The sequence below is a fragment of the Carettochelys insculpta genome, chromosome 14 (genome assembly GCF_033958435.1).
Source record: "Carettochelys insculpta isolate YL-2023 chromosome 14, ASM3395843v1, whole genome shotgun sequence".
NCBI classification, from domain to species: domain Eukaryota; kingdom Metazoa; phylum Chordata; order Testudines; family Carettochelyidae; genus Carettochelys; species Carettochelys insculpta.
The window spans coordinates 4,362,911-4,390,428 of record NC_134150.1 but is presented as its reverse complement, the minus strand read 5'-3'; the positions used below and the strand labels follow the sequence as shown (position 1 = coordinate 4,390,428).

At 49.6% G+C, this 27,518-nt stretch overlaps 1 protein-coding gene across 1 annotated transcript; it reads left to right on the top strand.

The window, feature by feature from the left end:
* The first annotated feature begins 170 nt into the window (after positions 1-170).
* On the top strand, positions 171-27,245 carry LOC142020814 (polymeric immunoglobulin receptor-like). The gene is made up of 7 exons (XM_075009026.1): positions 171-293; positions 7,971-8,303; positions 15,285-15,608; positions 21,298-21,609; positions 23,970-24,083; positions 24,945-24,991; positions 26,103-27,245. Exons 1-7 carry the CDS (start codon positions 233-235, stop codon positions 26,256-26,258), a joined length of 1,347 nt encoding a protein of 448 aa, XP_074865127.1. The 5' UTR covers positions 171-232; the 3' UTR covers positions 26,259-27,245.
* Positions 27,246-27,518: the final 273 nt, after the last annotated feature.

The window sequence follows — 27,518 nt, the reverse complement described above, 5'->3', positions numbered from 1 at the left end:
GGAAGTAGGGGACAGACAGCGATCTCAAGAACAGTGGCAGGAAAGAGACGTTTCTTAAGCGTTCGCTGATATTCCATGCTCAATACGTGAACATTTTTGGGGGGGAGCGGGAAGAGACGGAGAGAGAGAGAAAGAGGAATCCTCAGAGTCAGTGGGTGGCACCCAGAAGGCCCTGCGTACAATAGCCACAGCAGAATCAGCCTCAAGGAGCGATTGCGTCACACCAGCCAACATGAGCCACCTGCTGAAAACTACCTTGCTGGGTTTCCTCTTTCTCTGTTGCCTTGATGCAGGTGAGTTTCCCCTTTGAATGATGTATTTTCACCGCAGAACGAGGGTTGGGGTCTCCATGGCTTGTTTCTTTCCCCTGTCCAAAGCAGAATCAAAGGTTTTCCAAAGGGTTTCTCCGTGGATTCTTGCAGAAGCAAGCCAGGGAGACCCCTGACCCTTGCTCTGCCGTGAAAACACAGCATTCCTCGGAGACGGGCTGATGCTCTGTAAGCCGGTGACCCCAGAAGCTTGTGGGAACCGACCTAGTGACCGGCCTGAACCAAAGAGGTGGAGATTTCTGGTTTGTTGGGCTTTTGGATCTTGGCTTTTGGTTTCAGAGGGATTAGTCTTTTGAGGCATCAGTATGTTCCCAACTTTTTAGTTCATTTAAGACATGGTCAAGGCAGGGAACAGCACACATCTTTTCTGAAAACTTTGGAACTTGCTGTAGTCTGTACCAGCGACAGAAAGGAAACAGATTGGAGATCAATATGTGTAGTTCCTTTAAAAAATGGCTTTCCTGAGGAATTTAAATGACTTTTGTAGAGTTGAGTTTGCTGTTTCTCTTACTTGGTAGGTGAGATCAGTCAGTTTGGTCTGCTTCTGTGGCGTGATTTCAGGATCATGGCTTTCATTAGCCTTCACTTAGCAACATGGGAGAATTTCTTTAAAAAGTAAACAAATGTGACTATAAAATCCCAGAAACAGGCAGGTTGGGGTGGCTAAGGGGCATAGATATTGCGGAAAAATATTGGAATGTTATCGGGTTTGCCCTGACCAGCTTTCAGGCTGACTATATTCCTTTAAGTCCAAGCAGCTACAAAGAAGGGAACTGGGTTGTGGCTCTTGCCTTGTTGTGCAGGGTGCATAAAATAATCTAACTGATGCCATGAATGTGATAAGGACGCCTGACTGGCATCTGAAAGCGCAATTCGCACAGTGCGTTCTCCGCAGACAATTCTGTTTTAAGAGGTGAGGCATGATTTTTATTTCATGCTGCGAAATGGTGCTGGGTTTACGTGTGTGTTTCTGTCTTGTGAAGTATCAGCGACCACAGGGCAGGAGATGGCCGAAGGTTCCTCTTTGGAGGGAAACCGTCTGGGTTCTCAATTCGTTTTTCTGTGCAGTTTTCATTCAACAGGGTTTCCTCCCATTCCCAAGCTCCCCGTGATGGGCCTGGCCGAATTGCTCCTTCTGCCCACGGAGCTTGCCCTGGCAGAGGCTACTGGCATAGACCAAAAAAGGTGTAGGGTGCGAAGGGACTTTGAGAATTCATCAAGCTTGGAATGTGGGTGCAGGAGGGTTTAGGGTACGGGGTGTGGAAGGGAGGGGGCAGCAGCAGGGTAGGGGTGGGAGGGAGAGTACAGGAAGGGGGTGAGATGGGGGTCCGGACAGGAGGTGGCACAGGAGAATTTGAGGGACGCAGGTTGTGGGCGATGGCGGGGGTGGGATGTAGCTTTCCTGGGGAGCAGCCCCAGATGCACATGGCTCTGCGCCCCCTCCCACGCGCCTTCCTCCGCCGCTCTGATTGCCTAGAATTCCAGCCAATCAGAGGAGCGGAATAAAGCTGCGGGAAGTGCTGCCGAGCAACAGCGGAGCCCAGAGCTTCTTCCTGCCCCACCCCGCCAAGCAGAGCCTGCGGTCGAGATCCAGCCTCGGCTTGCCTGATGCAGCCCGTGAGGCTCAGGGGTCTGCACCCCCAACTCTGCCACAGGCTGGATACCAAGGAGGGGAGCCCCAGGCCTTCGGGCGCAGAGCCAGACAAGACATGGGTCTTCACCCCTAGCTCATGCCAATGGGAGCGAGGTCTTCCATCAGCTTAAAAAGCCCACCTCTGCGAGTGGCAGTAGCTGTGCCTGTGGGAGCAGCTCTCCTGCCGGCACAGTGCTCTCCACGCTGGTGCTTAAGTCAGCGTACCTTGTGTCCCTCAGAGGAGAGGCCTGTTCACATCCCTGGGAGACAGAAATGATACCGACATAAGCGGTACAGCTTGAACCTCTTTAACCCGGAACTCTCTTGGCCAGCAACATCCGTAATCGGGCATGAGTTTAGTGAGCTGGACGACCACTTATCATGGGTGTGGCCAAGTTTCCTGTCCCATAAAGTTTGTTTCCAGCCCCAAGTCCTGGCGCTCAGTGTTCTGTGCTGTTATTTCGCTGTAATTTACCCCTAAATGACTTCTAAGAGACAAGTAAGCAGTGGAAGTGTTGTAAATGGGCTAGACAATATTGACCTCTCATGGTTGGGCAAATTCTCTCATCCAGCCCCAGTCCAGTCCCGAGGGTGCCTGACTCGAGAGGTTCAACCTCCAGTGAGTTCAAGTCCTAAGTGTGTCACATCAACATGGTTACCTTTATCCACCCAACTTTTTACCCAACAGTTACACCAATTGATTGTCTGGGATACAAGTCAGATTAACTAACTGATAGTCACAGAGAGGTCACTGTGTTAGTCTGTATCTTCACAAAAAGCACCAGCGGTCCTGTAGCGCTTTAAAGACTAACAAAATCATTTAGGAGGTGCTAAGCTTTCGTGAGACAGACCCACTTCTGCTTCTGAATTTTCCAGATCTGAAGAAGCGGGTCTATCCCATGAAAGCTCATCGCCCAATACATTATTTTGTTAGGTTTTAAAATGCTACAGGACTGCTTTTTTGTTCTGTATCCAGTAGATAGGTTTCCAGGTTACCCTATGTGCCCCTTTAAAATCCTGGCGTAACATTAGCTATTTTTCTTCTTCTTTGGAATTTCCCCATTTTGCCAAGATTTATTAAAACCAAAAATGATTCATCAAGCTCTTCAGTCAATGCTGTTTATATTTTGGGGTGCAGGACACACACTCCAGAAGAGTTAGAATAAAGATTTCCATTCACATGGCTAGTTCACATCCTAACTGCTGACGGGATGGAAAATATTGCCTCTGCACTGGAGGAGAGGTATCCATTGTTCTGCTCAGCCTGCAGAGTTCTATGCTCATTAGCCGTATGGTGGAACAATAAGAATTAAGGGAGAGGCAACGTGTCCTACTGCAGTATTTCTGAACCTTTTTTTTTATAAAAAAAAAAAACTTGTCAACTCAGAGGGCCAAGGATGGAGAGAATTATGGATTTGCTTCAACACAGAGCTGATTAGGGATAATATACTTCGTTTGTTGGAATACAGACTAACACAGAGACTTCTCTGTTACTGTACTTCATTAAGCTTAGCTACTTCAAGCTACTACAGATTCACAAGTATCAGAGGAGTACACCATCATGGGTTTATTCAGCTGCACATCTACCAATATAATTTATGCCATCATGTGCCAGCAACGCCCCTCTGCTATATACATCGGACAAACTGGACAGTCTCAATGTAAAAGAATAAACGCACACAAATCAGATATCAGAAATGGCAATATACAAAAACCCGTAGGAGAGCACTTCAATCTCCCAGGCCACACAGTAGCAGACTTAAAAGTAGCTATCCTACAGCAAAGAAATTTCAGGACCAGACTCCAAAGAGAAATTTCTGAGCTACAATTCATCTGCAAATTCGACACCCTCAGCTCAGGCTTAAACAAAGACTGCGAATGGCTGGCTAAATACAAAAGCAGCTTCCCCTCCCTTGGTGTTCACATCTCCAGATCAACTGCTGGTAGTAAGCCTTATCCTTCCTGACTGAGCTAACCTTGTTATCCCCAGCCTTGCTCTGGCTTATTTATACCTGGCCCTGCAGATTTCCAAGACCAACATCTGATGAAGTGAGTCTGTGCTCACGAAAGCTCATGCTCAAAACTTTCCTGTTAGTCTATAAGGTGCCACAGGACCCTTCATTGCTGTTACAGATTCACAAGATACACATGAGCAAGCAAACAGCACAACAGGAATGTACTCAACCAGATGTGAGGCATTTAGGAATGCTTATGGCCCTTTCTGCCACCAGGAGTCCTGTTTCAGCCTCACATCAGGGTCATGGTGGGCATGGCTCCAGCTGGGGGTGAAACACCTCTGAGGCTGGAAGTCAGTGGTGGAACTCAGCCAGGGGTGGGACCTCACAGAGATTTTGTCTCGTAGCTGTTTACCGGCTGTGCGTGTACTGGGTCAATGCCACTTTTAATGTTCCCATGGGGCTGAAGCTGAGGGTGCCAGGGCTGATATGGCTACAGTAACTGCTCAGAGTACGGGAGGGTTCCTTTCCATGCACTCTTGCATAAACCCAGATTTCACGCAAGTTGGGATCTGGCTTTTTCCCTGGCAGAACACATGTTCTGCAGCCGGGGAAGCAGCAGAATGGTAGGTCCTGGTCTGGGGGTGGTAGTTGGGGAAGGTTAAACCTGGCAGTGGGTTGGGGCTGTGGGAGGTGGAGCGGGGGGCTAAGCCTGGGGTAGGTTAGAGCTGCAGGGGGGTGAGGGGTGGAGTTGAGCATGGGTGGTGAGCTGGGCTGAGGGGGGCAGGGAGTTGAGCCAGAACCAGAGACATGCCTGGGTGGTGAGCTGGGGGGGGGGGAGGAGGGGGGTTGAGCTGGAGCCATGCGGGGCGGTGGGAGTGGCTTGAACCAGAGCTGCTTGCAGGTGGCTTAAACCAGGCGGTGGGGGGGATAGTCAGATGCGTAAGAGCGGAGTCGTCTACACTGAGTTCGTGTACTCTGAGACCTGACCGTATTTGGTGTTTGTGTCTTCAGGGTTTAAGGCTGTAACACAGGGATGGGAACTTGGTTGTACTACAGGAATGGAAACGTCCACTCCTGCTCCTTAAGGCCTGCTGGGGTGTGACATGACATATCCCCAGACTTCTCTCGCGTACCCCCTAAGAGTCTGCATACCACCAGTTGAGAAACATGGTCCATAGATAATCTGAGGTCTTGAAACAAGAACCATTCAACCGTCCCATATTACTGAAGCCTTTTCGGGAGTCAGACTTGCTTTGGGTACCACCCATTTACACCTCACTTGAAAACTACTTACTGACAAAAAAATCTCACAGCAGACGACTACTGAAAACTTGCTGACTTTCTACCCTCATGATCAAATCAGTGACTTGGAATGGAAACCTTGTACTTACATTTCAGTGCAAGGCTTTTGAAGCAGAAGGAACAAGTCATTGTCTGAACAAACCTTGAGACGGTTCTGACTTTACTGGTGGTTTTTATGTAGCCTGTTGTAAAACTAGGCTTGTATTTAGATGATGTACCCCCTGGAAGACCTTAGTATACCCCAAGGGTACTCAAACCCCTGGTTGAGAAACACCGGTCTGTTGCAGTGGTTCCCAGCCTGGGGTCCTCTGGCCCCCAGGGGTCTGTGAGGTTACTACAGGGGGATCATGATAAAAAATGTATGAATCAAAACGATCCTAGAAAAGAAGTTTAAAATAAATCGCAAAGTTACAATCAGTTATTAATTATAATTAGTACAATAGGATAATAATTATAATAACAATTATTATTTTTAAATTAAAGCTCTTCCGCTAATGTTAATTGTGGTCCTAAAATCTGCGTTGTGGTTTCTTTTGTCATTGACTGAAGTGTAAGCAGTGGCTAGATCTGGCTGTGAGGAGGGGCCACGAGCAGCCTGGCGGTTACTTGGGAGCCCGTGAATGGTTGGGGGGTGATGGGAGGTGCGCACAAGTACCAGGCTGGGAACTGCTGGTTGAGTGCTTAGGCAGAGGCAGTGCTGGGAAGGGCCCCCCCCCTACACATTTGTCTTCACCCCCAGTAGCCACCTTGCTGGAGTTGCTGCTCTCCAGCTGCCCGCCTCTGAAGGCAGAGTAGAGACAGCAGTTGCTCCTGGCTGGGAATCAAGCCTGGGTGTGGGGCTGGGAAGCTGGAGAGCAGCCCCTGGCCCATGTCCCTGCTCTCTGAGATGTGCTCCCCAGAGCAGAGGGAGGCTCTGGGGCTCCCTGTTGCCACCAGACTGACCCCTGTGGCCTGGCTCCTGGGCCCTGCCCCGATTGAGCTCTGCTCCTCCAGTGCTCTCTGCTCCTGGAGCCAGATTCCCCCGCCTCAGCAGCTCTTATTGGCTGCGCTGTCTGGCTCTGGCCTGCAACCTGGCTAGGAGGCAGGGCCATGGAGGGGGCAGGGCCTGGCGGTGCGGGGAGCACAGCACCCACAATTTTACCTCAGCCTCCGCATGGAGAACAGGCTGGCACTGCCCCTGTGCAAGGGGACTAAACCAAGGGTGCACAAAATACGGCCTGCAGGCCACATCCAACCCACCCAGCCGTGGATCCGGCCCACAGCCCTGCCTGCTCCTTCCCCTCTCACTGCTCTGACCGGCCTGGCTGGGGGGACCCTGCTTCTCCGAGGACTCCTGTGAGTGGGAAACAGGCTGCAGCCACTTGGCCAATTTCCAGCCAATGGGAGCTGCGAGATTGTGCTGGGGGCGGGAGCAGCGTGAGAAGCCCCTCCCCTGCCTTTGCTTGCAGCAATGGTCAGAGAAGCACATGGTCCCCGCAGTCAGCCGCCCTGAGTGGCGTGCTGGGGCGCAGCAGGCAGGGAGACACACAAGTAAGCACCTCCGGGCCAGAGGCTGCTTCTGGTCCCCCAACTGCTCCCCCCGGCACCCAACCGCTGCCCCCTCTAGCTCCAAGCACCCCAAGACCCCCGCAGCCCTGGTCTTATACCCATACCCTCTCCCAGACCCTGCCCCCAGGTCACAACCCCCTCCTTCACCCAGACCCCACACCCCCTCCTGCACCCCAAGCCCCTACCCTGAGCCTCTTCTGCGCCCAACCTTCATCCCAAACCCTGCTCCTCCTCCTCCTCCGCGACCACTTACCAAATTCCCGGAATAACCCATCTCCACCAAAAATGATTGCCCAGCCCCGCACTACGCTAAGCAGCGCCCCCTTTCCACGTCTTTCTTCCATGCCGGCTTTCGCGAGCCCTTGAGGTAGCTAAGTCTGCTCGGGACCTAGAGCAACGAGGCGCCAGTGATGGCTGAGGACTCTGGGTACAATGGCAATAAACATGAGGAATAAATAACAATTGTCCTTAACCTCCCTGCCCCCACCGGCATCCTGCACAGGGCCCATTGCTGGGGGGAATTGCCTCCCCGCAGCTGCCAGTCCACTGTGAGGCCTGCAGGCCCCATTCATGGCATGGAGGCTTGTCTACATACGTAGGTGCTCTCCAGTTACTTACTGAGAGGACCTCTGGAGCTGGTCTGGCCGGCTGGAGGCAGTGTGGCCATCCAGCTTACAGCGATGGTTGTGGTGGGGTACACGCAGCAGAGCCTCATCACAGCCTTGACTGTGCCGCCAGCTACAGAGTTGGAGCCGTGGCAAGTTTATACCGAGGTGGCTACAGCTGGTTTGCCCCCTCGAAGTCACATGAGACCCCTGCAAGTGGGGCTGCCCCCCTCAGTGCAGACGCCTGGCTACTGCAATAGTTACTAGTAGAGGAACTCTCCAGCAAGATGAGGCGGGACAACAAAAGAGGAAATACTTTTTTCTACCTCACTAAGGTCTTTGAATCTCTATTTTTGCTTTAAATTTCTGCCTTTCCTGCCTTTGTTCCGAAACCAAAACCCCAATGACAGTAGGACCCCTCCCCACGCCCTGCTCTGAGTTCATGCTGGTATCTTTGGCAGAGGGTTCGTGCTCATGCACTCGGGGTCCTTCAGAGAACATTTTGCAGTGGATCTTTTGTAAACAATTGTGTTTGATTTAATTCGTCCTCCTACTGCAAAAATTTCACATGGTGACCCGGAACTTTGTGTTGCAGGAGCCGCCACAAATACTGCTGTCATAGTGGTGAGTCAGACGCCGGAGTCCGTCCGTGCAATGGAAGGGGCAGAGTTCACCATCACGTGTACATTCAACACAAGCCGTCGTTCAAACAAGTGGTTTGTTGAGTGGTATAAAGACAGTACCGATGTCACAGCAAAGCTGTCCAATGGAACAGATGGAATCATTCAACACGTGGATAAAGACAAGAAGGTTTCTTCCCTCACTGTGAGGAAAGCCAAAGCCGAGGATTCTGGAACCTACCTATGCGAGTTTGGGTTCTTCACAGGTGCGCGCGCTAATGGGAGTGGAACCCAAGTGACGATCCAGGGTAAGACCCAGCGGAACTCCCCTTTCGTCTCCTAGAAAACCCGTTGAGGAGCGCACAGGACGCTGACAGAGGGGTGTGACCCAGAGAGGGCTCCGGTGGTGCTGGTGGAGACGGTGCAGTGCAAAGCATAAAGGGCAGAGCTGGGGAGCTTGTGTAGCACACCAGATCCTGCGTTCTAGGGATGGCCGTGGGGGTTCTGGCTGCCTGAGGGGCGCCGGGTTAAGCCCCAGAGTGGAGGAGCTGCTTTAAGTTTGGTATCGGGAGGTGTCCAGCTGGCTAATCCCAAGCGGATTTAGCCCAGGGGTGGGTGAGGATTTTCGCAGGGGAGCACCCTATGAATTATGGTCAGTCCTCCTGGGCCGAGCATTTCTCCTGTGCTAATGGGGGCTTGCAGGGCCTGGAAGGAAGTGTGGGTGCAGGACGGAAGTCTGGGTGGGGCTGAGTGTGGGGTGAGGGTGCGGGTGAGGGCTCTGGGAAGGAGTTTGGGTGTAGCAGGGGGTCCTGACCTGGCGCAGGGGCTGGGGTATAGGAGTGGCGGGGGAGTCGTGGGGGAGGCGGGATCAGGGCTGGGAAAGGGTGGGGAGACCCATGGGTGGTGTGAGGACCTTGGTGCCAGGTTACCTGATGCTGCCGAAGGGAGAGCGGCTGAGCATCCTCAATCACTCGAGGTAGCAAATTCCTGCAGAGCCATTTCACAGCTCCCCTCTGTGTGATTCGCGCCCCAGCCAGAGGGAGACCGTGTAACAGAATCACAGAATCCTAGGGCTGGAAGGGACCTCAGGAGGTCATCGAGTCCAGCTCCCTGCTTCAAGCAGGATCAACCCCATCTAAGTCATCCCAGCCAGGACCTTGTCAAGCCAGGACTTAAAAACTTCTAGGGATGGAGAATCCACCACCTCTCTCGGCAACATGTTCCAGTACTGCACCACTCTCCTGGTGAAGTAGTTTTTCCGAATATCTAACCTACACCTCTCCCTCTTCAACTTCAGACCATTGCTCCTTGTTCTGCCATCTGACACCACAGAGAACAGTTTCTCACCCTCCTCTTTAGAGCTCCCCTTCAGGAAGTTGAAGGCTGCTATTAAATCACCTCTAAGTCTTCTCTTCTGTAAACTAAACAAGCCCAAATCCCTCAGCCCCTCCTCATGGGTCATGTGCTCCAGCCCCTTTGTCATTTTTGTTGCCCTCCACTGAACTTGCTCCAGCAAATCTACATCCTTTTTATCCTGGGGGGCCCAAAACTGGACACAATATTCAAGATGTGGCCTCACCGGTGCCAAATAGAGGGGAATAACCACTTCTCTAGATCTGCTTGAAATGCTCCTCCTAATACACCCCAGTATGCCATTAGCCTTCTTGGCTACAAGAGCAGACTGTTTACTCATATCCAGCCTTTCATCCACCATAACCCCTAGGTCCCTTTCCATCGTACTGCTGCTGAGCCAGTCGGTCCCCAGCCTGTAACAATGCTTGGGATTCTTCCGCCCCAGGTGCAGGAGTCTACACTTCTCCCTATTGAACCACATCAGATTTCTTTTGCCCCAGTCCTCTAATTTATCCAGGTCCCTCTGGATTCTCTCTCTACCCTCCAACGTATCTACCTCTCCCACTAGTTTTGTGTCATCCGCAAACTTGCTGAGGGTGCAACCCAGTCCCTCATCCAGGTCATTAATAAGGATGTTGAATGACACCAGCTCCAGAACCGAGCCTTGCAGCACTCCGCTTGAAACCAACTGCCATCCAGATATTAAGTCATTGACCACCACCCGTTGGGCCCGACCGTCAAGCCAGCTTTCTATCCATCTTATAGTCCAAGGATCCAAACCATATTTCCTTAACTTACAGACAAGAATGTTGTGAGAGACTGTATCAAAAGCCTTGCTGAAGTCAAGGTATATCACATCCACTGAGTTCCCCGTGTCCACAGAGCTTGTTACCTCGTCATAGAAGCTAATCAGATTGGTCAGGCAGGAGTTGCCCCTAGTGAATCCACGTTGGCTACTTTTGATCACTTTCCCCTCTTCCAAATGCTCCAAAATGGATTCCTTGAGGATTCCCTCCGTTATTTGCCCAGGGATTGAGATATGGCTGACCGGTCTATAGTTCCCTGGATTGTCCTTCTTTCCATTTTTAAAGATGGGCACTACGTTTGCCTTCTTCCAGTCATCTGGTATCTCCCCCGATCTCCAAGAGTCTTCAAGGATAATGGCCCAAGATTCAGCAATGACCTCTGCCAATTCCCTCAGTACCCTGGGGTGCATTAAATCCAGACCCATGGACTTGTGCACATCTAGTTTTTCTAGAGAGCTCAGAACTTGTTTCTTCCCCACAAATGGCTGCCCTCCACCTTCCCATACTGCCTTTTGTCTAGGACTGTCATGTGGAAGTTAACTTTGTCCATGAAGACTGAGGTAAAAAAAACCATTGAGTACTTCAGCTTTTCCTGCATCATCTGTCACTAGGTTACCTCCCTCATCCAGTAATGGCCCCACACCTTCTCTGATAACCCGTTCATTGTTCACATGCCTGTAGAAACCCTTTTGTTATTCTTCACATCCCTTGCCAGCTGCAGTTCCAATTGTGCTTTTGCTTTCCTGATTACTGCCCCCCATTCTCCAGCCGTATGTTTATATTCCTCCTTAGTCAACTGTCCACATTTCCATTTCTTGTATGCACCCTTTTTTAATTTAAGCTGACTAAGGATTTCCCTGTTAAGCCAAGCTGGTTGCCTACCATGTTTGCATTTCTTACTATGCAGAGGGATGGTTTATTCCTGAGACCTAACAAAGAACCACCATGGCTTAACAGCTATGTTAAAATGTCAGTGAGAGAGAAAAGGGCAGCTTTTAAAAAGTGGAAGTCAAATCCTAGTGAGGAAAATAGAAAGGAACATAAACACTCCCAAATTAAGAGTCATAATGTAGTAAGAAAAGCCAAAAAAGATTTTGAGGAACAGCTAGCCAAAAATTCAAAAAAATGATAGTAAAATGTTTTTTAAATACATTAGAAGCAGGAAGCCCGCTAAAAAAGCAGTGGGGCCCTTGGACGATACAAATATAAAAGGAGCGATCAAGGAAGACAGTGCCATTGCGGAGCGATTAAATGATTTCTTTGCTTCAGTCTTCACGGCTGAGGATGTTACAGAGGTTCCTAAATCTGAGCCAGCCTTTTTAGGTGACAAATCTGAGGAACTCACTCAGATTGAAGTGACATTAGAGGAGGTTTTGGAGTTAACTGATAAGCTGAATAGTAACAAGTCTCCAGGACCAGACAGTATTCACCCAAGGGTTCTGAAAGAACTCAAATGTGAAATTGCGGCGTTATTAACAGTGGTTTGTAACCTATACTTTAAATCCACTTCGGTACCCAATGACTGGAAGACAGCCAATATAACGCCAATATTTAAAAAAGGCTCTAGAGGAGACCCTGGCAATTATAGACCGATAAGTCTAACATAAGTACCAGGCAAATTAGTAGAAACAATAGTAAAGAATAAAATTGCAAGGCACGTAGAAGAGCACGAATTGTTGGGCAAAAGTCAGCATGGTTTCTGCAGAGGGAAGTCGTGTCTGTCTAATCTATTAGAATTCTTTGAAGGGGTTAATAAACATGCGGACAAGGGGCACCCAGTGGACATAATATACCTAGATTTCCAGAAAGCCTTTGACACGGTCCCACACCAAAGGCTTTTATGTAAATTAGGTGGTCATGGGATAGGAGGAAAGATCCTTTCATGGATCGGGAATTGGTTAAAAGACAGAAAACAAAGGGTTGGAATAAATGGTAAATTTTCACAATGGAGGAGGGTAACTAGTGGTGTTCCCCAGGGGTCAGTCCTGGGACCGATCCTGTTCAACTTGTTCATCAATGATCTAGAAAATGAGGTAAGCAGTGAGGTGGCAAAGTTTGCAGATGACACCAAGTTGTTCAGGACAGTCAAAAGCAAAAGGGATTGTGAAGAGCTACAAAAAGATCTCAGCAAACTGAGTGATTGGGCAGCAAAATGGCAAATGAAATTTAATGTGGGTAAGTGTAAGGTAATGCACATTGGAAAAAATAACCCAAATTACACGTACAACATGATGGGGTCAAATTTAGCTATGACAGATCAGGAAAGGGATCTTGGAGTTATAGTGGATAGTTCTCTGAAGACATCCACGCAGTGTGCAGCGGCAGTTAGTAAAGCAAATAGGATGTTAGGAATTATTAAAAAAGGGATCGATAATAAGACAAAAGATATCATACTTCCCCTATATAAAACTATGGTACGCCCACATCTTGAGTACTGCGTGCAGATGTGGTCTCCTCACCTCAAAAATGATATATTGGCATTAGAAAAGGTTCAGAAAAGGGCGACTAAGATGATTAGGGGCTTGGAACGGGTCCCATATGGGGAGAGGCTAGAGAGACTGGGACTTTTCAGTTTGGAAAAGAGGCAATTGAGGGGCGATATGATAGAGGTATATAAAATCATGAATGGTGTGGAGAAAGTGAATATAGAAAAATTATTTACCTCTTCCCATAATACAAGAACTAGGGGACACCAAATGAAATTGATGGGTAGTAGGTTCAAAAGTAATAAAAAGAAATTTTTCTTCACGCAGCGCACAGTCAACCTGTGGAACTCCTTGCCGGAGGAGGCTGTGAAGGCCAGGACTCTATCAGGGTTTAAAAAAGAGCTCGATAAATTTTTGCAGGTTAGGTCCATAAATGGCTATTAGCCAGGGATAAAGTATGGTGCCCTAGCCTTCAGTACAAGGGCAGGAGATGGATGGCAGGAGATAAATCACTTGATCATTGTCTTCTGTTCTCCTTCTCTGGGGCACCTGGCATTGGCCACTGTCGGCAGATGGGATACTGGGCTGGATGGACCTTTGGTCTGACCCAGTATGGCCATTCTTATGTTCTTATGTGCCTTCAATAAGACTTCTTTTAAAGTACTTCCAGTTCTCTTGAACTCTTTTCCCCTTCATCTTCATTTCCCAAGGGATCCTGCTCATCTGTTCTCTCAGGGAGTCAAAGTCTGCTCTCCTGAAATCACCCTTCTTCCTTTTGTCCGGATCCTGAAATCTACGATCTCATGGTCGCTGCAGCCCAGGTTCCCTCCCACTTCTATTTCTTCTACTGGTTCTTCCCTGTTTGTGAGCAGCAGGTCAAGTTGCGCACAGCCCCTGGTCGGTTCCTTCAGCGCTTGTACCAAGAAGTCACCCCCAACATCCTCCAAATCTTCCTGGATTGTCTGTGTGCTGATGTATTGGTCTCCCAACAAACGTCCGGATGATTAAGTCTCCCATGAGAACCAGGGCCTGTGATTTGGAAGCTTCACTTAGCTGCCTGAAGAAATCCTTATCTATCTATCTCATCTCCCTGATCTGATGGTCTATAACAGACACCAACTACATCATCACCTCTGTTACTTCCACCTCTAAGCTTAACCCAAAGACACTCAACTGGATTTTCTTCTTCCTCATACTGGAGCTCTGAGCAATCATACTGCTCCCTCACATAGAGCGCAACTCTTCCTCCTTTTCTCCCATCTGTCCTTCCTGAACAATTTATAACCTTCCATGACCGTGTTCCACTTATGCGAATCGTCCCACCAAGTCTCCATTATTCCAACCACCTCACACTTCTCTGACTGTGCCAGGGCCTCTAATTCTTCCTGTTTGTCTCTTAGGCTTCTGGCATTAGTGTACAAGCATCTTAGAGAAGGGGCCAATTGGCCCACTTTCCCCTGTTCACCCAGGAAACCCACTTGATTGTTCCCTCCTCCTTCCCCACTTACCTCAGGGCTTGTGCCTCCTTCCCCTGACGAACCTAGTTTAAAGCCCTCCTCACTAGGTTTGCAAGCCTGCCCGCAAAGATGCCGTTTCCTCTTTTTGTGAGGTGGATCCCATCTCTTCCCAGCAATCCCTGTTCACGAAACAGAATCCCATGGTCAAAGTAACACTCGCGGGGGGCGGGGGGGGGAACAGAGGAACGGAAGGCCCCCCCGAGGCCTGACGCGGGGAGGGCAGGGGGCGTGGACCTGGGGGTAAGGCTGCAAAGGGAGAACTTCTGAAGCCCCTAGCACGCAGGGAGAACGGGGACCCTGCACTGGTGGACGTGGGTGGGGGGGAGAATTAGTGCACAGAGAGCTCCTAGCTGGGGGAAGAATGGAGGACCCCAGCCACAGGGGTGGACAGTTGGGGTGCTGGGGGCAGGGGAGATGCTGCAGTGTCTTGAGCTTTTGAGCCTCCTGGCCACGTGCCTCTTCTGCCTGTGGTCCCAGCTGCCATCCCCATGTGCAGGAGGTTGGTCGCTGTCCCTTCATGCAGGGTCCTGCCCAAGCATCAGGCCTGGGGCCTCAGATGGCAGCTCCAGCTCTAGGGGGCAGGGAGGGGTTTGGACAGAGGTCGGAGGGGTGTGGCTTAGCTCCTGCACTCCACAAATGGTTCCAGCACCCCTGGCCCCAGCGTGCAGGGGGCACCCAGAGCGCCTAGCGTGAGGGTGGGGGTTCGGGATTCCTGAAAGATCGGGGGAGCTGGAGGGTGGCCCCCAGGGACCTTTGGGGGACAGACCAAGGGGTGCAAGGAGCCCTTGGTGCATCCAACATCCCAAGAGCCCTCCTTCGAGGAGGGAACCCAGCAGACAAGAAGAGCCTCTAGACACCTGTCTCAGGCTCCCCCAGGCGATGACCATCTGCCTCGTGACCTGACTTCCCGACTCCCCAAGCTGGGGCTGGCTCTCAGTGTCCTGGGCTGTTCTTCATCTGTAAGTTACCCCTAAATGTCTTCTAGGAGCCCAACAAGCAGTGGAAGTGCTGGTAATGTGCTAGACAATATTGACCTCCTGTGGTCTGGCACATTCTCTAGTCCGGCACCAGTCAGGTCCCCACCGTGCCAGACAAGAGAGGTCCATTCTGTACATCTCCCCTTGCCTGCTGGCACATGCACCGGTTTCTGAACGAAGGTGCCGTGATCTGTGATTCTCTTCCTGCAGAAATAACCGACCTGATGGTGAATCAAACCCCAGCCAATTTCAGCGATTTTGAAGGCTCGGAACTTACCATGAACTGCACCTTCAAGACAACCTCTAACCACAGTGCCATGTCTGTGCGATGGTATCGCTACGGGACGGAGGGCCTGAAGGAAGAGCTGGTGAAGGGGTGGGACGTGCTCCCAGCTCTGCATTTGGAAAACGGGTTTGCCTCTCTCACCTTGAAGAATATGAATTTGTCAAATGCAGGAAACTACCTGTGCGAGGTGGGGAGCACAGCGAGAAACCTCTCTGGGAATGGAACAGGAACCCTGGTGACCATCGAGAGTAAGCGCTAGACCCTCCTACCTGATCTGGCAACAGAGGGTTGTGAGTTTGATCCTTGCTAGTGCTTTCCAAGGTGCCGGGGCAGGTTAGATTAAATGAAAAAAAAAGGGTCTGTGAGGGATGGTGATAGGTTCTGCTGTGAGTGTCATGGACTGGCCTAGATGACCTCTCAAGGTCCCCTCCAGCTCTATGAGATGTGCATATCACCAAACTATCATCTCCTAGACCCTGCACATAGCCAGCCCCCAATTCTGCCTGTCCCAGTATGATTTCCTCATGCTGACAAGGTACACCAGGTGGTGGTGAGCCTGGTTAGATCGTTCACCTCATTCACCTGCTTGCTGACCTTGAAGGGGCCATCCCAGTTCTGCTTCCAGCTTGTTCTGCTGCATGGGCATGAGAACCATCACCTGGTCCCCAATAGCATAGGCCTGGGCAGAAGAATCATAACAAACCTTCTGCTTTCCTGTGGCCTGGGCCAGGTTCTCCCTGGCCAGGCCAATACCAATTCCCCACCCACTCATCTCGTAGGGGAAATGCAGGTGAGTGGGAACAAGACCACACAGCCCCGGAAGGTGAGCAGGGCCTTCAGTTCCACCTTCAACAGGAACTAAGGATGCTCAACACCTCCAAGACTTGTTCCCCCTTAATATTGTCACACAGGCCTCAATGTTTCCATTTTAGATCTTTTCAAGGAAATGTTTCACTTGGTCTCAGGCTGTGTTCTGGTCCATACTGCATGCACACCCACCGGTGCATCTGAAGCCTGCTTGTGTGCATGGGATCTGGGACTGGAGAGAGAACAGGGTAGTAAAACATGGAATTTGTGACTTACTTGTGCATGGGTGAAGCCTGGATCTGCTTCATGGGCAGCCAACATAAATCTGCTTAAGGCACACCCTAGCCCTGCCCCATACTGGTAGGAGCTCAGCTCTGCTGCAGGCTGGAAGGTTGGTGTTGGGGGCAACCAGAAGGCTACCAAGCACTGAGTCTGGCTGGAGGCCCAGGGTGGTTGTGGGACTCCAATGGACAACGGAGTTGGGGGGCCTTACGCACAAAGGGTGGGTCTGTCTGGCTAGTCTCCCCAAAGGAGGGCTTGTAGGCCACCCAGGAGCTGCTGCTTGTGACCAGGGCTGGTTGACATAAGGATGCCTATTGCAGGAGAGCCATCTCACTGAACATCTGTGGGTTGCTGGTCCCCGGCCAGAAACAGAGGCATCCTGTCGTGCGTCATACAGCTATGAATGGATTAAGTGAAACATGTAACTGCCCACAGGCAGAATCAATGCCCAGACTTCTGGAGCTCAGTGCAGGAGCCACTACAGCTTGAACTGACAACCAGCTGGCTCCCAGCCAAGGCTGTAGAGGGGACTTATTTTTCTCTCTTTCTAAGGGGTCTAAGTGCTGCTACCTGGGCAGTGACCCCCCACCTCAGTGTGTAGCTCACAAAATCATCACTTTAAACTCTGGTAATCAGGGTCTGAGAAATGGCCAGGCAGGAAAAAAAGAACCCATGCTACTGGAGAGGGAGACGTTTATTGTAATACAGCCCCAGTCACTCCAGCATTGCCAGGGAAATTCTCCTGCATCAAGGTGAAATAGTTTGTGTTGCTCTCTTGCAGAGCTGCCCGAGCTGACAGTGAATCAGACCCCAGCCGAGATGCATGAGTCAGAAGGGGCAGAGCTCACCCTGAAGTGTCACTTCACAGCATTGAAAAGACCCAACCGCTTGTACGTGAAATGGTATAAACACAACGGCTCTGGGGAGAAGAAGGAGCTGGGGGGTGAAGGAGGCGTGAGATCCACAGAGCTGGGAAATGGGCGGAGCACTTTCACTCTGAAGCACGTGAATATAACAGATTCAGGAACCTACGTGTGTGAGGTGGGGAGCACAGCTCGGAACGTGTCTGCGTCAGGAGCCGGAAGCCGAGTGACCATCACTGGCAAGTACCAGCACTTTCCTGTCTGCTCTTCCCTGGGAGGGAGAAGGAGAACGACAGCGTCATGGACAGAGAACGAATGATGGGTCCAACCCGTCAGGCACTGGGGGTAACATTTTCATCCCTGGACCACTGCTGGAAGCAGCTGTCTCATCCGTGTGGGCCCTGAGGCAGGCAGGGAAGGGGATCCACGTGCCTCCAGGTACTGCCCCCACAGCTCCCATTGGCCAGGAGCAGAGAACCACATCCAATGGGAGGTGTAAGGTCAGAGCCTGCAGCCGGGGGAGCTCATGTAGCCATCTGCCTCCCACCTCGGCCACTTCTGGACGTTCCAGCTGCTTTCAGGAGAGGCACAGGGCCAGGACGCAGGTGAACCTGCCTTAGCCCCACTGGGCCACCGCCCAGGAGCTGCCTGGGGGAAGTGGTGCCCACAGAGAGAGAGAGAGAGAGAGAGAGAGAGAGAGAGGCTGCATCCTGAACCTCTGCCCCAGCTCTGAGCACCTCCTGCACTCCTACACTCGGCCCAGCTCAGCCTGGAGCTCCTTCCGCACTGCAATCTGCATGGTTCAAAACCAGCACCTGCTTCCCCCCCCCCATCCACACACTCCCCAGCCCCCTGTCCTAGTCTGGTGAAAATGACTGGGAATGGAGGAGGGGTGGAGTGAGCAGGGCAGGGCCTCGGAGCAGAGATGGGAACAAGGGTGTTCGGGTTTGAGGTAGGTCCTGGGGTGCACTTAAATTCAAGAAATGATCTTGTCCTTAAAAATGTTGGAGACCACCGAGGTGGAGGTTTCCCCCTCACTCACGTCCACATCTCCCTCCTCCCACCTTACCAGGCCAGGAAACGGGGGTGGGGCTCCCCGTCAGGTCACTCAGGACGGCTCATTTGGGAGATGAAGCGGCAGGTCGGATTTCTGCCTTGGAAAGGTGGCTGACCCCCGGCCAGTCCTTTGTGACTCCTTGGATTTTATATCCTGACCCAGTAGGTTCCAGAGCTTGTCCTTAATTGCTTGTGTGGCCTCTTCCTGCAATTCAAACCTCCAGTTCAAAGCAAAGACTCGGCCCAAGCAAGTTCTTACCCCGTGAGGTGCTGAGGAGGGAGAAAAGTTACTTTCTGTTTCATCCACGGTCATCTTCCTCAGCGTCCAATGCTTCCAGCAGAGGTTTTGCTGTTCTTGATGCCGCACCCTCCTCCATCTTCTCTGAAGCTCTGGAAAGGTCCACGAGGCTGAGAAGTGAAACTGAGCTTCAAAGCTAGATTAACGTCAGCTCCGTTTCCCTGGTACTGACCTGTAAGTGTAGCGGGGAGTGGCGCATACCCAGAATGGTTCTCCGCGGTTCTTCTTTTGAGGGGCTAACAAGTTAAATTCCTATTGTTCTCCTAAGAGCACTTAGGACTCTCAAAGCTCAGATCTACCCTCCTCAGGGAAAAGCAAAGTCTCCAGTGACACTCGAACATGAGACAGTGAAGAGATCAGGTTTACTCATTGTGCCGCTCACAAGAGGAATTGTCATCCCAGCAAATGGCCAGAAAGCTTTTGCAGGACGCACTGAGCTTGCTACGGCCTTTGCCTCAAAGTCTACCCGAGACTTTTGTCAAACATCTCTTTGGATAAAGCCTTTTGATACAAAGAAGTTCAGGAAGCTGTACTATTCTTGCTTTTTTCAACGGCCAGAATTTCTGCTGAGAAACACAAGCTTGCTTTGGCTGCAAAAACAGGAGAGGATCAGCCAACTTCTTAATACCTGCAGGGGATAGTTTAATGGCTATGGCCAGGTTGAACCTCTCTAATCTGGAACTCTTGTGTCTGGCACATCCATAATCCAGCAAGATTTTAGCTAGCCAGACGACCACACATCATGGGTGTGGCCAAGTTTCCTCTGGTCCCCTAAAGTTTGTTTCCAGACACTAGTCCTGGCTCTGTGTTCTGTGCTGTTATTTAGCTGTAATTTACCCCTAAATGTCTTCTAAGAGCCCAGTAAGCAGTGAAAGGCTTGGTAATGTGCTAGACAACGTGACCTCCCATAGTCCACCCAATTTTCTCATTCAGCACTGATCAGGTCCCAAGAGTGACAGATTAAAGAGGTTCAGCCTGTACTGATATTTTAATAATGACCATTAAGAACAGAATATTTTATTACTTTGTATTCAGAGTTCCATGTTACTAGAGTATTAAAATTTCTGAGTCTTCTTGGGTATCATCAGCTGCAAGTGATCATTCCTATAAGTATCTGTGATACTTGGCACTTAAATTCTTCCACCAGTGTTCCGGTTCCATACAGAGCCTCGAAGGGGTGTTAGGAGCCATGTCTACCATATCCATACCACTGGGGCTGTTGTAAAAGAATCCACAAGCCGCCTTTGCTTTCAGGAAGCTATGGCTTTTCCATGGAGGTCAACCAGAGCCACATGTTCTGACGAGGTCTAATTTTAAGGGTATGTTCATATTACGTGGAAGTCTCTGATTTCATGCACCTGGTAGAGACATGCAAAAATCAAACTATCTGGGTTTAACAGTTGACCCCTGTACCTCTCAATATCAGAAGTAGTGAGAGTTTCTCCCACCGACCTCCCTCTGTGTGGAAGGCCAGGTAAGTCGAAGGCAGATAAGTCGATTCTAGCTACTTAATTACCATACCTAGAATTGCAAATCTGCAATCGACTTACCTGCCAAGGGTAGACCTGCCCAAAGTAAAGAGGAAGAGCCAATAGGGAGAGGACCAGAAGGACACTGGCAGAGCTTTCCATTTGTTCAGATTTCTTGATGCCATATGGAACAAGGGGACAAGACGTCTTTTGATGATGTGAGTCAGTAGCTGAGGGAACCACCTACCAAGTGTCTTAGGGCCCTTGCCTCTGCCCCAGACTAAAAACAAAATTTAGGTCCACAACCAGAAACTGGGAGAATCTGCAGCGCAGAGCAGTTCATTTTGGATGGTGGTGAGTAAATTGGGTTGTAACAGGACCAGAGCATTTGAGAAGACTTCAGTGAACATCCTACATCTGGGGTCGGGGTGCCAAGAGTGTCACGTGAGCCAATTTTCATCAGCATGTGAGGTGGGAGCTCAGCCCTGCGCCATGCAGCTGGGAGCTTGCCCAAAGCCATGCCACAGGAGGAGTAGCAGAAGGCCATCAATGCTACCAAACACCACCCAAAGGGTAAAGCTCTCCCTCTTTATTTATTTATTAATGATTCTGTTGTGAGTAGGACTCTGAGTGACACTAAAAAGCATCACCGGCCCTCAGCCCACACACAGAGGTCAAAAGGTCAAATTTCAGCACACCGCCTCCGAAAGGTGGCTGACCCCTGTCCTACGCTGTCAAGACTTGCTTGCAAATAGGGTCCTCCAGATCAGATCAGTGAGCCAGATCCTGAGCAGATACCAAAGGAATGAGGCGGATTCACTCCAGCTGAGGATCTGGTTCCAGAACCTCACAACTGGGATAGGAAGAAGCTCTGAGACAGACACGCCCTGTTGGTGCAGAGAGTTTTTAAAAACTGTCCTTCTAGCCGGACAGAAACAAAAGGCGCCCAAGACTCTCAACATGTTACTTGACTACAGGGGAACCAGAAACTGAGACATGAGAACAAATTATTGCAGAAACACCCTGCAGCCAGAGTAGCAATCTTACTTCCTCCCCTGGGAGGTCTTGTCCAATCTTCTGTATCATGACATTCAACCTCAATCTAAATCAACAGAAACGTTCCTGCACCCATGATGAGTCATTTCTGCTTCTCCCTTTGCAGCTGTGGACCTGCTTGTGAATCAGACCCCTGCTGTAATGAATGGATTGGAAGGAGAAAACCTCACTATAGAATGCAGGTTCAAGGTGATGAAGGACTCCAGTGCCACGTACAGAGTTACATGGTATAAGAGTGGATTGGATGGACATGAGAAGGAGCTGAAGAATGGAACAGGCGGTGTCACAACAGCTCTCGATTCCTTGAAGGGCCTGGCCTCTCTCACCTTGATAAAAGTCAACAGGAACGACTCTGGGCTCTACAGATGTGACTTTGGCAAAAATGGGAGAGGAGATAAAACCAGAGTAACTATCCCTGGTAAACCGCAGCATTGTTCTCTCAGATCTTCACTGTGTTTCCTAGTGAAGAATGTGACCTAGGAGAGGACGAGCTAATGCGGATAATTGCATGGTGTGGCTGTGATGCTGATTGGGTGGGAGTTGGTGGCAAGCACAAGGAAAGGAGGGAAAGAGCTCAGTGGTCAGAGCATTGGCCTTCTAAACTCAGGGTTAGGATTTCAGTCCTTGAGGGTTGGGGGCAGGTTAGATTAAAAGAAAAATCTGTCAGGGTTGGTGATAAGTCCTGCTGTGAGTGCAGGGTTTTGGACTCAAAGACCTTTCAAGGTCCCTCCCAGTTCTAGGATATGAAGGCTTTGCAAAGAGAAGTCAGTGATTCCAGATGGCTTTCCAGATCCTACCCAACTTTTTTCTGTTATCCAAGTATCTGCACTTTTTCCCCTCTTCCTGATGTCTCTCCTACAATAGCACAGCCTTGCTGTTCATCAAATTTCTCAAAGTCCCTTCACAATGGGTGAACCACAAAGGTTTCAGAGGTCCAGAGAAACACTTGGACGTTGGGAAGTTCTTCTCACCCCTCTGGGCAGTAAGATTCACCATGATGGTCTATCTTGCATGATTTCATTTCCCAATTTGGAGAGGGATGGGAATGCCCCCCAGTAGATGGCTGATTCTGCTTTTTAGACCTGGACAAAAACAGGAGGCTATGTGTGCACCACAGTGCTCTTTTGAAAGAAGTTCTTCCGGAAGATCTCTTCCGGAAAAATTCTTTCAAAAGATTGCGTCCACACACAGAAAAGCAGATAAAAAAAAATCAATCCGCCCTTTCAATAGAGAGCGTCCGCACAGCCCGCCGCTCTTTCGAAAGAGCAATGAAAAATCCAGCTCCTTGAGGACCACTCTTCAAAAAAGGGCCCCCGGGGTGACTACACAGGGTTTTTCCCCCCCAAAAAATGTGCTCATCTGGGAGAGGAAGAGGGCCACCAGAAAAAGTGCTCCATTCTTTTGATTTCAGATCAAAAGAACATATTTTGTGTGTAGACGCTCTGCAGATTCTTTTGGAAAAAGTCCATTTCTTCCTGCAGAACTTGCTATTGTAGATGCAGCCGAAGTGTCTACAGCAGGAGTTCTTAAGCTTTGAGACCACAGAACACCACACAATAATTTTTTATGCGTTACACCTGTGAAAATTTTCTTCCAAAATATTGTTGTGGGACTTAAAAAAAAAAGCACATGTTACTGGTTCATCAGTAGTAGTATTTTCAACCACTTCCGGCTTTTTAAAAAAGAAATAGAACTCACTCTGTTTACTCCTGTCGGCGTGTCATTGCGAGTTGCTACATCACCGTATGGCTAAGAGGAGACGATTACAGAAGAGGGCAGGCAAGCACGATGTTACTTGACCTTGCTATGTCTCTAGGCTATGACCCCTCTTGCGAGATGCCGAACTAAAATTATATTTTAGTATTTTCCATTGCTGTTATCATCGGAAAGCGATTATTTATCGTTAAACTTTTCATTGTTTTTCTAAACACTCGTGGCACATCTGGGAGTTGTTCATGGAACACCAGCGTTCCGTGGAACATAGTTTAAGAAACGCTGGTCTAGAGTACAGCCCTAAAACCCACCCACTGGAAAACTACCATTGTAAGCTGCAAGATCTGGGGCCAGGACTGTAGAATACCGTATATATATTTTTTATAGGAGAGAAGTCTCATTGAACTTCAGTCCAGGTGCTGATTAGATTGTGGGTGAGGCTGGTCTTTTTTCATCCTGACCAGTCAGCCCATTGAAGATAAATCCACCAGGGTGGTGTTAATCTTACCACTTTTCCACCAGCGGTGGCTCGGTGATTCAGGTTTCTCCTGCCTTGGGATACTCCTGCCCTGTTCTGCCTTGGGATTCCCAGACGATACGCCTACTACACAGCAAAGTTATTTTGAAATAACAGCATCCACACAACGCAAACGCTCTTTCAAAATAATTTCAAAATAGCTACTGTGTGTAGACACTATTTCGGAATACATTTTGCTTATTCTGGGGGCTTCCCTGTAGTGTAGACACATTATTCTGGAATATTTTATGTTGGAATAATAACTCTGAAATAAATTATTCCAGAATAACCTGGCTGGGCAGACCTACCCTGCAGGGTGGTGATCTAGTGACCCAGCCTCACAGTATCTTTCCTTGCCCCTGTCCAGCAGGAATCCCGTTAAAGGTGCTGACACATGAGGCAGCCTCCGCTGTCTTCCCCTAGCACTATCCAGAGGGATCCCCGTGGTGATAGGGGTGCAACAACCCAACTTGGCCTGCTCTGCCACCCTGATCCAGTGGGACAGGGGCTAATGAGGGACAGGGGCTAATGAATGTTTCTTTCAACAGCACATGACCCTGGGCTGATGAACACTTACATTGTTTCTGGGGCTGTGGCTGGGGCACTTCTTCTCTTGCTGTTGCTCTGTATCCTCTTGTGGAGATGGCGGCCATGTTCCAAAGGTAAGGTTTACTTGGGCAGTCAAAGTAAGCAATTTCTCTATGAGGTGACCTCACGGGATGTCTATAGATCCTGCTTGGTATCCTTCCGTTAGTTGAGTAAAGAGTAATTTGGGTCATATTTGCCAACAAATATACAGCAGTGGTGGTGGTGAACGGTCACCCCTGCTTAAGTGTTGAAGCACAAGACTTCTCTGAGTTTAGACAGCTAACATTCAGCTTTATTGAATTCAATAAGGCAACAGATGAGCCAAACTGGACACTAGTAAAACCAGGTCCAGCAAGGCTGCTTGATGCAGCTAACTCTAGTATTGTACACCCTTCCACAAACAAAGCCCAGTGTCAGAGGCAATTAGTTAGAGGATCGTAAATCACTTTCCAAAGAGAAACCGTTACCAGCAAGGAAAAACAGCTACAAGGGAGCTGGATCCCCAACTCCAAACGTTTCATTAACACATTCCATAGAGCTCATCCTCCCAGCCATTCCCAAACAGGTCAAGGAAAGGACAGCCTCCTGTGTGCGTGCAGAAGTAAGGGATGTGAAATGGCTTCTTATACAAGATGGTTTCCACATAGGCCACTCTCATACCTATGCATGGGTGGTGGTAGGATTATTCTATGTCTCCCCCATTAGCTGAGGAACACCTCAAGATGTCAAAGGTGCATTCGGTCTTCGTGTCTATTCCACCTTGGGCTGGAGTGCGAGAGAGCTGCCAATTATTGACAACTGGTTGGGTGAGAATATGTGGGACGTAGATGCTGCTTCACTACAAAACCTTCTTGACCAACCACTAACACCTCCATTTAAGTTATCCAAACGCCATCAGAGTATGACTAGCTTGTCCATAACTTCGCTTTTTTCAGAACCAGTTCAAAAGGGGCCAGAGGCGGAGATGAATCCAGTGGAGCCGGTGAGTTGGAGAACTTCTTGAATTTTTTTCCTTCTAGCAAAGGGGAACTTGGTGTTGAACTCCAGGAATATAAAGGTCATAAAGAAATCAGTACTCCTTTTATATGCGACAGCTGTGAGAACTTCAGAGTAGCAGGAAATGCAGCACAAGTTCTGAATGGGATCAATGGCAACACTAGAAGTCAAAAGATTGAAGGGGGGGATTGAAAATAAATTATCTTTACAGCCACCTTAGTGAGAACATGAATTAGTGATTGTACAGGAACTTGGGAGAGACTAGAGAAAGCAGCGTTCGTTCTAGGCGGCGGGACTGGGCATTTCAGGCCAAGGGGGAGCCTGGTGCTCCAGAAGGCTGAAGATACTGGAGAACGCAGCATTTCCTCCATAGAGGTGCTTGATAATCCAACTACAGCTTCCTAAAAAGTCAGTGTGCTCTTTTATGGCATCTGTGTCAGCGGAAGAGGGTCTAGTGTTATGAGCGCTTGAGATGGGCCATTACTAACCACTTACGTTAGGCCTGAGCTGGGGAATATATGGCTCACAGGCCAATCCAGACTGCTAAGACACTGGATCCGGCCAGTGGATGTAGCAGGAGCCTCAGTCAGGCTCCTTGCCTGGCCCTCCCCCGCACACTGCTCAGAGCAGTGTCATCAGGACCCTGTTTGTCTGGGAACAGCCGCAAGCCCAGGGGGAGGGAGGCAGAGGCTCCACGGGTGGCCCCTGCTCCCAGCAACATCTTATGGCTTCCATTGGCCGGTTTCCAGCCAATGGGAGCTGCCTATTTGAAGAATAGGCCACAGGCAAAGTATCCCTCCCCCAGGTCACAACCCAAACTCCTGCATCTGAGTCCCCCGCCCCAGATCACAACCCCCTCTTTCACCCAAACTCCCTCCTAGATCCCACACCCCCTCATCCACCACAATCCCTTACCCCAAGCTGGCTTTTGCACCCAACCTCCTGCACCTCCTTCATTAGTATCATGGAAGAGTGAAGCCCTTGACCATTTCCCAAATTCCTGGAGCGGCCTCCCCATCAAAAAGTATTATCCACCTCTGCTTTAGACCCTGCAAAGCAGAAAGAAAGGGCTCACTCATTTTCATCTTGCTTTGCAGCCTTCTCCACCAGCTGATGAGGTGACTTATGCCGATCTGAACTTTCTCAAAAGGGATGCCAAAGAGACCGAAGATATCTACGCAAAAGTGAAGATACGGCCGAAACAGAGAGAGGACAATGCCACCTCTACAAATATCAACCCTCATCATCGCTAGGGGAAGAATTAGTGGGAATTAATAGAGCAGTAATCTCACGTCCACCCAAGAGCACACTCTTCACATTTGTGTTGAAGAGCTGGAGTTTTGTCTTTGCAGATTTTATTTGTGATCTCCGCATGGGACAAAGAGTCTTGAATGCAGCTGGTGCTTCCCCTATACTGGCATTGATATCCTCGTCGGTTCCTCCATCTGTGCCCATAATAATTCCCAGGTAGGTGAACTGCTCCCCATCTTCCAGGTCATGCCGTCCCGGTGTGATGGTGTTGTTTGTGTACGAGACCTGGCATACTAAAAAGTCTTCAAATCACAAGCTACAGACATTCATAAACAGATGCCTGAGGCGCATCCTTCACATCAAATGGCAAGACATTGTCTCAGATGAGGAGCTTTGGACCAGAGCAGGACAAGACCCACTTGACATTCAAATCAAGAGAAGAAAGTTGGGATGGTTAGGCCACGCTCTCAGAAAATCATCATCCAGCAGAGTCCATCAAGCTTTCCAATGGAACCTGCAAGGAAAGCCCGAAGGAGAAAGACCTCGAATGACATGGAGGACATCTGAAACTGAAGAACAACTGGGGTTCTCCGGGCGTCAGCTAGAAGTTTTGTCCCAAGACAGAGTGAAATGGAAAAGACTTGTAGCTGACCTATGCTCCACCCACAGTACATGTGTTTAAAGGAAAAGAAGAATGGAGGAGTGACCATCATTTCACGCATGTATTGAATGCAAGCCTCCACCGAACAGCAAATTATCCCTTAGTAAAAGATGTCTCTGGAGATCAGAGTCCTCTGGTTATGAACAGAACGGGTAACCTTGCAAAATCCTTCGTTTCCTGCTGCACCAGTGGCCCTCAAATCAGATCTTGAGAGACAAATTCTGTGGGTAAAACAGAGTTCTGTAAAACCCATCTGCTTCTGGCCTTTGTGCTGTGGTTGCAGCCAGGAAACCAGTTGTGCTGTGGACAGTGGTTCAGTAGGAACTAAGTCAAGACCAGCGGTTAATCTAACCATCTCACAAGACATCGGACTGTAGCTGTTTTCAGTTGCTGACATTTACCAGCACTGGATCTGAATGAGAGACCAGAAGCCAATCCCTGGAGCTGCCCAAGTATGGAAAATGTATGGAAGCACTGTGTCTACACAGCAAAGTTATTTCGGCGTAATGGCCGCTATTCTAAAACAACTGTGTGAGCATCTACACAGCGCAACTGTTATTTCGAAATAATTTTGAAGGAGCGGACAGCTTATTTTGAATTC